Genomic DNA, 13503 nt, shown 5'->3' on the forward strand with positions numbered 1-13503 from the left:
GTACTTTAATCATATATTTTGGAACAAGAGAGCTCTTGATTCTAATATAGAATCTTTAGTGTAGCGAGTGGGGCACACACAACTTTTCACCTCAGCATGAAGAATGTTCTTAAGGTTAAGGAAAAACACAATATGATTTCATGATTTGACTAGCAACCACCGCGACATATGGCTATATCCTTCAAACTTCATCGGTTGATGATTTGTCTAGCGGTGTTTAGGCATATGGAATAAGTAGGGTATCCAAAACTATTAATTAAAATCATTAGGTAAAATTAAACATCGAATGCTTTATTTTTCGTGAGACATTACGCCAAATTTCACGTGTTTTTAGTCAATCGCGCGACATGTTTCGGAGAGCCTTTAGGTATCCATTTTCAAGCACTAACAGTACGTGAGTTGAGTAGCGCTCACGATGGCCGCGCGCCGCGTATTGAATCAACGGACGCAACTGAGCTAAACACGTGAGTTAAACCGTAAAATTATCTTAAACATAATTATTTTATCTAATTAAACAAAATGGTTCATTACGATACAAGTGCGAAAAATAGAAAATTCGCAACGAGTGGCGATAAATTAAAACAGACTGATGGGAGTGTTTTAAATCGACACGAAATTATTTCTCATGCACGTTTCCATCTCAAAGTGATACGTTTCTGCACTAGAGCATTTTACTGTCTAAGTACGATTTTTTTTCTGATATTTAACTCCATGTTCCATAAATAACGATATTTTCACCTTAATGGTTAATTGAAATGAAAGTACCCTCAAGAAATGCTAAGTAAACAATTATACTGAGACATGTTTTTAAAAAGTGCCCCGGTTATGTCCTTAAACTAAATATGTCCAAAAGAGCGGTATGTGCACTGTGAATGTCTCGAATTTCGCTTTCTGTAGTAGGACACAGCACGCCACGCCGCACGCGTGCTAGGCTCGGCAACGCGCATGTACTTATTAACTCCTCCGGAGTTGCAGGCGTACATAGGTTACGGAGTATGCTTATTTGCCATCATCGACGTAGTAAAAAACATATCTACTATTACAGTACATTACTATGGTGCTACTGTCCCGCACTAGTGCGGGAATGAGCACTTTCCTTGGCTAATTATATAGAAAGTTTAAGGGGCCATCTGTACTGTAAACTGTGTAGCATTTCTTGAGGGTAGTTTTGTATGTACGTTGCACGTGCGAGTAGGTATTTATCGTCACTCGTTGCGAATTTTCTACTGTCCGCACTTGTATTGTAATAGTTATTTACGATACAAGTACAGAATATAGGAAATTCGCAACGAGTGGTGATAAACTAAAACATTCGTTGCGAATTACCTATTCGCACGTGTATCATACAACGTTTTACAGTATATATACAGCACACGTGCGAGAAAGTAGCACCATATGTACTGTAAATAACTATTTTTTGTGACTTCGTAATTTGTCATGCAGAAAACACTACTTTACGAGGTGTTTGGTACACTATACCAATACCATATATACCACCGCAGGGATCGGAAACCGGTATTTTTTCGTTCTTTGTTAATTATTTCATTCCTAATCGGGCAATCTAATAATACGAAGTCGTTATCTAAAAACACAACTGAGTCCTACATTTTGAGTATAAAATAAACCGAAATATATGGTTATTTCGATGTTTTTGCAAAAAACCGGTTCCGATCCCTGTACCACCGTATGTAATCAGGAATATCGTAGAACACATTGCTCTTATCGATCTGCCTCTGTGATATTCCTGGGCGAATCTTGGGCATATCATGAAATTGCGGCATTTAATGATATGCCTAGAAATTACAAGATTTGGCGGATTTTACGATCGGCCGCCGACATGATATACCTACACTATACGCCGTACGCTGGGAACATCTGCCCCACTTTGGCGTTGCATTCTTCGACGCTGGCTGGAGTCGAGACCCTATCCCTATCCTATAACCTGTAGCGCTATGACATTAATGCGCTACACTTTTGCGGGAAATCCAGGGCTATTATTACCTACATACAGGAATCGTACAGGTAATAACAATAGTTAGGTTTGATGTAGAGTGCGTGATGCTTGTCACACAACATACACACGCACGTAACTCCTGCTATGCCAATTTTTCGTGGATGTTGTGGATTACGCAGTGTGGCCCGAAATAAGGAGCGTGCATAAACTGTAGGGGCAGCACAGGAGACTGAAGTTTATGCTCCCAATGTAGCCCAAAAGATGGCAGAACCTACTATGCACAAGAAAACGTACCGAAAACGGTAGATGGCAGCACTTGCTTTGGCGTGAAGTGGCAATAATACATGTTTACGATTCAGGCCACAAGATGGACCCTATATGGTTCTAACTGTGGCAACAAAAACATTTTCAATTTGTTAAATATCTAAAAGTGGCGTCAAAGAAAACTTTGTAGCCACAGTAAATTAACTACCATCTTTTGACACATGATTAAAAGTTTTAGAACGCCATTTCACTTTTATCCTAGGATGCTGGCAGCATAGGATATTTTAATAAAAACAGTATAAAATCAAATTCGAATTATACGTAATTATCCTTTCACTGATATGTGTTTAATTTGTTAAATATCAAAAAGTGGCGCCATATTGCCGGGCATTACCTAAAGGTTATGGTGCCATCGCTCGAAACGATATTGTTATACCTTTGATCTATGAGATGGCGCCACTTTTTGATATTTTACTCATATCAGTAAAATACTAAGGAACGAAGTCAAATGGCGTTCTATAAGTTTTAATTGTGTCGCGCCGCTAGGTAGCTACAAAGTTTTCTTTGACAATACACCTCTATTTCTAATTCTCTTTGGTAATAGGGAGTATTACTGAAATGTCGCCAGAGTGCAGCAGTAGCAGCATTCGTAAAATCTGCCTCTTCATCGCTCAAATATGCAATTATGATGCAGAGGCAATGTCGATTTTCTTGTTTCGCGGTAGACCGTCAGATTGTGATGGATTGTGGTAGTGGCGCCCCCTACGCAGTTTCGCATAATATTCCCTATTGTTGATCAGGCAATGTACGGCGAATTGTCATCGACAGTCTGTCGAACCAGAGGGCCTACCGCTAACGGAAAATTCGTTATTCTATCACTCTTGCATATTCGAACGGTGCGGCAGATAACAATTTTCGATGTTGGCTGGCTTGGCGATGAGAGCCTACCTCTCATGGTATACATGCCTGTTTTAACTTTTCAAGGTCAGAGATATACAGTCTGTTGAAGATCGAGCTGAATGGCGCCATATTTCGCGATATTGTCCAACGTCAACTTTTGGCAACGTAAGTGGCCACATAATGTAAAGCAGTGTGGAGCGGTAGCGTTTCACAAGCAAGATGATTCTTATCAATCCATACTAATATTATAAGTCCGCGGACTGGACCGAGCAGCAAATCAAGGCTATTCATACATTGCGCTCGATCAAACTTATAAATCCCGAAAATAATCTCTTAACACCTTCGGTGCAGAGTTCGCAGTTTCCAGTACAAAATAAAACATCGTGTTCTTGGCAGTGAATGTGTTAAGGGGGTGAAAGTTGGGGTGGAATTTACTATGGAAATCTGATTCTACGTAGACAAGTCGCGGACAGAAGCTAGTTGTGTAGTAGTTATTTGTTTTACAAGGGGGCAAAGTGGTTTAACCGCTCATGCTTATATTGATACTAAGATTACCAAGCAAGCGTAAGATTTCAAAAGCATACACGCGAGGCAATTTCCTCACGCACAAACCGGCCAGTGTACACGTGCCTTGGCCGAGGCGGTGTGCTCGGGCGAGGAAAACGCACGCGCCGCTTCGGTCGAGGCACGTCTACACTGGCTGGTTTGCGAGTGAGAAAATTGCCTCGTGCGTATGCTCGCTCTGTGTGGACCCGGCTATTTAAAACTCCAATTCCACTAGTTAACATAAGGAAACAACTCAAAATTTGCATCTGATTACTTTGCCCACATGTGGATAAAAAACTTTCAGATTCGTTTTTGAACAATCCTGATTGCCCTTTGCCTTTACCAGCCTTTGTGGTGAAAATAATTTTAGGTAATAAAATATTCTTAACAGTTTAATTCTTATCTAGAAATGCAATCACAATCGAAAATAACTTAAAACGCGTATCTAGTTCTGATATCTTCTAGTTTCTTGGAGACTTCGGCGGGAGTTCGCTCCAGGTCGCCTGAGATCGCCTTTTGTTTCGCGGGCTCCAGCGAGTTGAACTGCTCGCAAAGGTCACCGTCTATCACATTCTGAAAAGAAAGACAAAAATCATATAAGAATGTTTTTAATGATAGATGTAATTATAGTTTCGTTTAGGGAAATGTTCATTCCAAATACTACGAGAACGCCGAAAGCGACGTTCTCGACTCTCAGGAGTGCAGTCCATGCTGGCCACGCGAGACCGCCATAACGGCAAGTCAGCGCGTCGCCTCACAAGGACCTTGATCTATCCACAGTGTAACACAAGTATCCACGACAAGTGGGTATCTGCTGACTAACCGTGGATTTAGTTATTTCTAAGTGAGCGTTTAAAAAAACTGAATAGCTGATTCTCAAAAAAAGAATCTTCAACCTCTATCCTACCATTAAAAAAAAGCGGCCAAGTGCGAGTCGGACTCGCCCATGAAGGGTTCCGTACTATTTATGACGTATTAAAAAAAACTACTTACTAGATCTCGGTGCGGTGCGGTGCGAATCTTAATGCGGTTCATAGAATACATCTACTTACCAAGTTTGAACAGTATAGCTCTTATAGTTTCGAAAAAAAAGTGGCTGTGACATAATCGGACAGACAGACAGACGGACATGACGAATCTATAAGGGTTCCGTTTTTTGCCATTTGGCTACGGAACCCTAAAAAGATGGCACAAAATGTCTGTTCCATTAAGTCACGTTATAGTGATATATTTTTCTCTTGTATATGTGTGACGTAGTGGAAACTAAAATATCCATACAACTTTTTGGGAGATTTATTTAGCAATTTAGCATCAGTATTGAATATGCTAGTCATTCAGAATTGGAAGAACCTAAAACGTTCAGGATCTGTGGGAATCGGGTTTTCGATATTTTTTTGGAAAACGCTCAAGTATATGTCGATTAAAATGGTTTCAAATATGAAAATTCTTACTAAACTAATATTATGATCTTGAAGAAGAAAATAGTTAACTCTGCACACAAACTTTGAGCAATTGTACGTTTCCTCACCGCACGTTAGTTCAGAAATCAATCAACCTTTCTCTCTTCTCTGTCGGATACAAATAGTCTAAGGAACCGCCCAAAAGTAAAACTTACCTTTACTGGGTAATAATAACTTCTGAAGGAGAGATGATCCCGTCCGCAGATGGGCGGGTTTTCACTTCGCATGTGCATCTCGAGGTGCTGGAAGAAGTCGTGGTCTTCCCGCGAGGTGAAGGGCAGCAGCACTCCCAACGAGCCGCTAAGGGTCGCGTACAGCAGCGCCTCCGACCCGCCAGGGATCAGCGTGGCTCGCTGCAGAGACGTTACAGTTTCACCCACGTGGAAATTAACGACTATCTCACCCTTTTGAGATGCTCCGTTTAGAAGACCTGCAAAAGAATTGAATATTTAATACAATTTTGTACAAAAATATGCTGATATAGGATAAATATTTTACGTCAGAGTCGGATAAGTAGAATCATTGCATTTCATTAGTCTAGCATGTGTAAATTTGAGTATCATCATTTAGTTCATTACTTGAGATCGAGGCACTTTACTTTTGTTAATTCCATGTAGTATTTAACAAATATATTTAAAGTTTATAAAATTACCTCTGTCCCAAAGAGCTTTATTTCCCGTGGGGTCCTCGTCAACGTCATCCGACACGGACTGTGGCAGCCTGACGACGGCGATGTTCCCGAACTTATCCGACATCGCGATCGTGTCGTAATCCAGCAGGCAGCTGTTGGTGATCCATCGCGGGTTCGTGTCGTCGGCGAATATGATCAGCTGATTCTCCCGCTTCTTGTACTTCACACAAAATACGGACTCCTGGACGTCGCAGACGAAGATTCTCTGACCGATAGTCTTGATGTCGGCTATGAGATTGGGAATGTGTCGGTTTTCGCACTTGCGGAGGAGCTTCCTGCGGCCGATGTCGTACAGGCGGAGCATGCGGCCGACGCCGACGAGCAGCTTGCCGTTGAAGGCGGCGAGCGCGCCGGGGTACTCGTCGACGGGCGTCTTGTGCACGAGCTCCAGCTTGCCGGTGGCGGCGTGCAGCTTGTACACGTGCAGGCTGCCCTCGGCGCAGGCGCGCGGGGACAGCACGAGGTCCTTGGCCACGCCCACCACGAGGTGCGGCTGCGCGTGCTCGGCGTGCGCGGCCCAGCGCAGCACGCACAGCGCCACGGCGGCCTCGTTCTGCTCCAGCGGCAGCCGCGCCAGCGTGCTCGGCGCCGCGCCGCCCGAGCCCATGTCCACCACGCGGATCTGCGACGCCCACATGCCTGCCACCACGACGATATACATTAATACGAGCCCTTCGTTTATATCAACGACACTAAGGAGTAAATAAATGTCTCCCTAGCTTGAATCAAATGACTTATGGGAAGATCATCTGGGATTAACGCTGGGATATAATATGGCCACATCCGATTAGAGTCAGCGTGCTCCGAGACATCGTCTGCTCTTGCCCAGAGAACGTGGCCATTAATTAAGAGGTGCTATATTTTTTCCATAATTACCTGCGCCAGCTTTAGGAGACGAGAAAACGTTTTCGGGTAGCACGTCGGAGAGGAAAGCGTCGGCCATTTCATTGGCGAGCGTCTGCTCTTCGGGTCCTCCGCCGGCTGCCGCTTCGCGCATCTCTTGAGCCATTTGAACCCTGCATGATGATTAGACATTTGAGAACTAATGCAGTGTTAACATTCTACAGTTTCACTAACTAAAATAAGTCAGTACTGCAGGTATATCCTCAAATAAATTAGGTTTTGTGTGTGTGTTGTCATCATTCGATATTTAAAAATGCACATAAATACATTGAATATATTATTACCTTCTTTGTTTTTTCATCTCTTCTGTATAGGAATTGTGATCAGTCTCTAAAATAATAATCTGGTTGTTGTCACTGTTAATGACAAATTTTCTCGGCGTGTATTCCAGTGGTAGATAAGTTTGATTGAAAACCGCTCCCAACTTTTCGAGTGCCAAAATCCTCAGAGTATTGGACGAGATCGCTACAATACCTTCCGCACATTGCTCTGCAAAGAAAATCAAAATTATGAATATATATCAATAAAGTAACAGCTGTGTATTTAAAAGTACTAACTATTGAAAAAGTATGTGTCCACGGCATGGTTTTGCCGCCTTCACGGCCTGAGCGGCTCCAGCTTGGCTATGGAATATGCCGAGTGCCAACCTCAACCCAAAGGGAAGTTGACATGCTCTCCGACGTTGTGGGCTTGTCACTGCATGGGGCAGCTACGCGCCACAATCACGCGGCCACGCCCGGAGGCACGGCCGCGCAAACACGTCGTGTACGGTGTACAATGGATTTGACATATGGCTGCTCCAGCCACACTTATGCAACAACAAAGACCATCACCAATAAGTCTGGTGATGGTTCATGACTACTGTATAGATGTATATCTATGGTACCCCTTAAGTATTTAAGGTGTACCACAGAGTTGCGTTAGAGTACGCTGAAACAGCCACCCTATGTAATCCCTAAGTATTTGACTCAATGACTACCTGAACTGAATCCTGCAGCATATTCAAGACATTCGTAAGAGAGTGGTGTCAGGTGGAAACGGTTCTGGTAATGATATCCAAGCCAGGTCCTCGATGACACTGCTAGTACTGCCTCGGCTGCTTGAACTCTCACTTTAAATAGCTTAACTGGCCTTGATCCCAAGTACCTGGTAAAAAAAAATTGAGAATATTAACAGAGTTTACTATTTGATATTTTGTATCTCTTATTAAATGTTATCAGATCTGGTTAAGTAATCGTCAATGTTCTTCAGATGAAACACGGAGCGTAAATATTTACATCATAGAAATCTCTGTAACACTGAGCACTCATAAAATATTTGAACCTTGTTCTCGTGTCTGCTAGATCTCCACTGACAGAGTCCAGTGTTGTTCTCAGTAACACACCATTGCTTAAACCGATGTTGAGATGTAAAGCAGATTTTGCACCAGATTCAAATGGTTGTTCCACTATGCATAGTGACTCTGCGCCAGCAGGTAAGGCTTGCATTGATCTTGGCGCTAAACAGTCCTAAAAACATAACACATTGTAAAACTCATAAAAGCTAATAGTAATTTTCATGAGAACAAGAACTTTCAGAATTGATTGAATAACGCATTTTGGGGTTGTTATAATCACGAACCATCAGTGGTGTCCTGGTATCATCATTTGAGTGACATAATAACTAAATATCCTATATATTCTAAGGATCTTACCGATGGGTCCAAGGAGATGATTCTGACAGTGTTGTCATTGAGTCCTACTGCTAAGAACCAAGCTCTTTGCTCTCCAGTAGCTACAGAGCCCAAAGCCATGCACGACACATCTGATGACAACTTTTTTCTTTCTGTGTACTCATTTAATTGACCAGTCTGTAATATAAAAACAAGAAATCTTAATTATGAGCAATTAAATTTTTAAACAACACTTTCGCAACCAGGCAAAATTTCGTACAATACCCCAGAAACCGACAGTACTCGCTAGTCGAGCAACGACGTGCAACTCAATGCCGCACGACGCGGACCCATACCCGTGTATGCAATTTAACGTAAGCAACTAATAAGAATTTTTATTTTGTAATCGCATTAGGTTAAGTAAATAAAAATACAAAGTGAAGTAATAAAATATAATAATCAACTGCACCAATTTTTTGACCACACAAGTACATAATAATCAGAAGACTTTTTCTGTTAGTGGCAGTGGCAATGGCAGCCCTGAGGTAGCGAAGATGCAATGCTTGCCCGCCTGTCGGGTACTTTGGGGTCGCGTGTAGGTTTATAGCTCGTGCCAGACTACCAGGTACGCCGCATCTGAGTAAAGTTTAAGAGTGCCCGAGTGTCGGGTACGCGGTGTCGAAAGTGTTAAGTAAAAAGTAAATGAATGAATGTTTGTCCACGGCATGGTTTTGCCGCCTTCACGGCCTGAGCGGCTCCAGCTTGGCTATGGAATATGCCGAGTGCCAACCTCAACCCAAAGGGAAGTTGACATGCTTTTCGACGTTGTGGGCTTGTCACTGCATGGGGCAGCTACGCACCACCCTCACGCGGCCACGCCCGAAGGCACGGCCGCGCAAACACGTCGATTATAAAATAAAAAAAATCCTATTCACTTACCGGATCCATCTCAAAATAGACCAGTTCACCACCAGTAAGAGCAATGACTACTTGTCTCTGATTGACTGCGCATTTTACGATAGTCTTTTTGCCAGGAGCCTTCCATTCATTGACACGCTTGTCGGCGCGAATGTGCCGAATGCCGTCCGGGTACACTTGTACCAGGGCGTCGCTTCCGAGCGCGTGGCAGCTGAGAGTCGGCGTCGTGCCTAAGAAGCCAGAGTCTGTCACTTCCTCGACAGTCTCGCCAATAGAGAGTACCAGTGTGGCGTTCACGAATGACACAATGATGTATGAATCATATTCCTCTGCAACCAAGAGAAAAGTAGGTGATAAAATTGTAACGGGTAGCCATCAATTTGATAATTCTTCATGTGATGGCAGCCCCAATGAAGTTAATTGAGCGCCCGATGCCTACCTGTGCATCTGGTGAGACCATCTCAATGTTCATCGCCCGTAAGTAGATTCTGAAAAGAAAAACCACTGGTGTTTATGTATGACAAACAACCAGGGTTTTATTAGTATTTTGTTGATAAAAAGGAGCATTCATAAGTGGTTATTGGGTAGCGTCACGGTTTATCAGTAACACGGACCAAATGATATAATCATTAAGCTCCTTTGTAGGCTACTTTTGGTGAACATTTATAAGATATAACCTGTTTTGTCTCTCTCATATAAATTTGTAATTACATCAAAATTTTTGACATCAATAATTTGCATATGCTGAAAACTAATTCTTACCATCTTTATGTCTCCTGACTGTCCATACTGCATTAGGAGATCCTGGAAGCTCAGACACAGCCATTTCTGCCACTTCCAAGCCATGCCTTAAGGCTCTCAGGGATGACCTAGGTCCGCGACCACATGCCAAGTAAACTTGAGGCGTATCTTCCCCAGCCAAATCAGCTACATGACATGCTAAAAAATAAAACATGTTAATGTTAATTTAGAACCGTGTAACACAATGGTGCACTCAATCAAGTAAATAATTATTTAAAGTTAAAAATATCTCAGATCTGGTTAAGCAATCGTCAATGTTTTTCAGATGAAACACGGAGCGAAAATAGTTTACATCATAGATAATTTTGACAATTTATTGAGGGTTGTAGTACTTTGTGCTAATCATTCATTAAAAAACTAAAATTTACCAAAAAAACTACATTTTACCTAATATAGGAGAGAGTGAATCCAGCTCATCCACAAGCACTAAGTTTCGGAGGGGCCTTGGGGCAAAGAAAAATGTGTCGCCTTCTTCTAAGGGCATGGCTGAACTGAACTCTGGCTCATCATCTTCATCACCCAAGTGAGCTATCTGGTACAAGTAACTGAAAAGAAACATTAAGTTTTTTTTATCACTTTCAAACTTCCACATTTTTACAGTTTTCCAACAAAGATTTAAGCATTTAATTGTAAGTCCACCATCAGTGTGCATTACCCCACATAAAAAGGGTAGGACCTTGGTTCAGGGAATCTTTACTATAGCATGGTTACAAAAAAAATGTGAGAGAGGAACCATTCCATCTCACAGGTTCCACATGCATACAAAATGCATGTAAAAATAAATAAGTTACTTACTGGTTGCCAAATTCACAGGCTACAAAGAGGAATCCCGTTTTTAAGACACACATAGAAGTGGCTACTGGAACAGTATCAAAGTATTTTAGTTTTATTTCTGTCACCATATCATCATCTGTTTCAATGGTTATCTTGAAGATGTCTCCTTGTTCAGTTTGTGCCAAAAAGAAGAACATTGATTTTGTCTTATGTGTGGCTGAACATACAAAGATCATGCCTCTCTCAGGGTCATCCAAATCATTTCGGCGGCGAGGAATAGGGCAGCGAATGTCATGTTGGTCTCCTAAATTTTTGTATGTCAAGTAATTCTCAGAGCAAATTAGTACTCCGGAGGGTCCGTCATTGCCACCAGGCACTGTAATTAGGAAGTTGGCATGCTCCTCTAGAGGCTCAGAGTATTTTCTTACAACATGGTTCAGGCCTAAATCTAATTCATAGAATGTTAATGTCTGCTGAGTTTTTTGTGCTGCTTCACCTATAAACAATTTTTATATTAACAATCTAATATTTATCTAAGTAGCCATGGAAAATAGGTACACAAATCATAAAAAGGAGGATCTTGCGTCACTATCAATCGGAAACACGGACCTCAAAATAATCACTTCAAAAATATTGCCCACTGTAAGTGAGAAAACAAAGATTCCTGAAACTTCATATAGTTAAAATATTAACTATGTTATCAAATTGTATTGAATTAAATTATATTAACCCCTTGCTGCATGTAATAAAATTTATTGAACTAAAATATGTTAATTTAATTGGTGCAGCAGAAATCTTACTGTTATGTTAGAAATATCCATTAATGAAAAGCATTATAATTACCTGTAGGGTCAGAGTCAGCTTCTTCATAATCAATCTCAAGGCAAGCAAACATGGGGTTCTCAAAGCCCACGTCCACTCCAACCATATGATACACCAGTGTGTTGGACTTGTGCGCTTCCAATGGAGAAGAAATGGTCAACCTCGCTTCAGCGTCTCTGTTCAATATGTACACCAGTTTCTGCTTTTCAATGGCTCCAATCATAACAGCTCTGCCTTTCGGGTCAATTGCTAAGTACTGTCCGGGGACTATTCTGCGACATCCAGATTTCCCAAAGGTTTCTTGGTGAACTTTCTCAAGGATGTTCTTAGCTGGAATATATTCCAGGATGACGATGCGCCCAGAGTCAGATCCTATGACAATATAATCTGCAAAGAACCATAGCATTAAGCATGATAAAAAAATTGTCTAAGGAATACTTTTGTTAGCAGAGAAATGTGCCATTACAACGAACATCCCAGCCATCATATAGATTACCAAGAGCGACGCGATGGCATTTATAATCTCTGCATCTAGTTATCCCATTCTTTCGTATCGTAGAAAGATGGAGCAAGACGATGCAAGTCAATGTCATGATACCTAACCTTTATTTTAAATGATATTACCGAATAAAGTATACTGATATTACACTCATAAGTCGCAGTCTTGTTGCAGTTTATTGACAGTGAATAAAAAATGAGTTTCAAACCACATGGTAAAATGATAACCCTACTTAACCTATAAACGATTGTCGATCTAACCTGTTAGTGCCCTTAATAAATACACGTGTTAAAAAGTTAAGTTTACCTTTAGTGCCGCCAGTAAGCCGAAAAGACATCATCGAACGTATAATGCCGAAAATCTCCACTTTCAGCAGTGTATGCACTTTGCCGGTGTTGGGGTCAGGTCGTAACAACTCCAAGATCTTCCCACGAGATATTACTATCTCTTGCTGTTTCGTCCCGGAGAAATTCCCGTGAACCGCATGGGTAATGGCTGTAGAGCCTTGTAGAGTCAAATTGTACAAATACATTTTGAATCATTCAACTCAACCTGAAACAAAATCGGTCACTTGAGCCGTCCTAACAATCGCGAGTAACCCGCAATGGAATATATAAATTTAGTGTAATTATGTTAAGCTCGTAACTGACGAAAACAGAGAGAATCTTGTATTTTCGAATGGGTGAGCATGTTTAATATTGCACCCTATAAACGACCACGAATGATACAGATCTATCATGGAGATACCAAGTGCAAATAATAGTTACAATCACAACACACGTGTATGATAATATGATTTGTGTAATTACCTGTATTAATTGACGGTCGATTGCCGCAATGCGGCTTGATATATTTTTGTAACTTGCCGGTGCCTACACTTCTCCTCTCACACGACCGCAAGATGGCGGCCGGCACAAGTACCATTGATTCACGATGTATCTCCATAAAACTGACCAATCAAAAAGAAGCATTTTCCATCATGGCGTCTGGTTTTATACCTATGGTGTTGCCATTTTATTATAATAATATATTACATACTTTTTATAATTGCACCATCTACTGGCGAGTAGGCAAACCAATTAATAGTATTACCATTGTGGTAATGCATGTATGTATGCTATTCATCGCTAGATGGCGCTTACATCAAATATGAGAGCAGTTTTCCTTATCATAAATAGATGGCGCTTATATCAAATAAATACAGTTTTCAATTCTTACCACTGGGTGACGCTGACGGTGTGCGTGAATACTTTTGATGTTTTAGCAAATTGGTTTTAGACTCCTGTTTGTTTCTATCCCCAAGTTTTGTTTCATCTTTTG

General features: G+C 41.4%; 1 protein-coding gene across 2 annotated transcripts; it reads right to left on the reverse strand.

Annotated features, from left to right (window-relative positions):
• Positions 1-4043: 4043 nt before the first annotated feature.
• LOC133523677 (splicing factor 3B subunit 3) lies at positions 4044-13151 on the reverse strand. 2 transcript variants are annotated; one of them, XM_061859355.1, is made up of 15 exons: positions 12993-13151; positions 12490-12735; positions 11706-12071; positions 10884-11358; positions 10476-10633; positions 10050-10226; positions 9309-9616; positions 8412-8567; positions 8042-8226; positions 7698-7864; positions 7003-7207; positions 6692-6831; positions 5777-6454; positions 5280-5554; positions 4044-4237 (listed from the first exon to the last, which is right to left on the reverse strand). In XM_061859355.1, exons 2-15 carry the CDS (start codon positions 12713-12715, stop codon positions 4097-4099), a joined length of 3657 nt encoding a protein of 1218 aa, XP_061715339.1. In that variant the 5' UTR covers positions 12716-12735; positions 12993-13151; the 3' UTR covers positions 4044-4096. The 2 variants fall into 2 exon arrangements, with proteins under 2 accessions (XP_061715339.1, XP_061715340.1); XM_061859356.1 differs by lacking the exons at positions 4044-4237; positions 5280-5554; positions 5777-6454; ... (3 more) ...; positions 8042-8226; positions 8412-8567 and adding an exon at positions 9727-9775 and having other exon boundaries at positions 9478-9616.
• Between the last annotated feature and the right edge of the window lie 352 nt (positions 13152-13503).

This window comes from Cydia pomonella, chromosome 12 (assembly GCF_033807575.1).
Source record: "Cydia pomonella isolate Wapato2018A chromosome 12, ilCydPomo1, whole genome shotgun sequence".
NCBI classification, from domain to species: domain Eukaryota; kingdom Metazoa; phylum Arthropoda; class Insecta; order Lepidoptera; family Tortricidae; genus Cydia; species Cydia pomonella.

Excerpts from the sequence above, each read along its gene's own strand:
- LOC133523677 (XM_061859355.1), bottom strand. The coding sequence starts at position 12,715 with ATGTATTTGTACAATTTGACTCTACAAGGCTCTACAGCCATTACCCAT. Across the intron at positions 8,568-9,308 it reads TCTATTTTGAGATGGATCCG|ACTGGTCAATTAAATGAGTA; the intron begins GTAAGTGAATAG and ends TTTATATTACAG. Across the intron at positions 5,555-5,776 it reads TAAAGCTCTTTGGGACAGAG|GTCTTCTAAACGGAGCATCT; the intron begins GTAATTTTATAA and ends ATTCTTTTGCAG.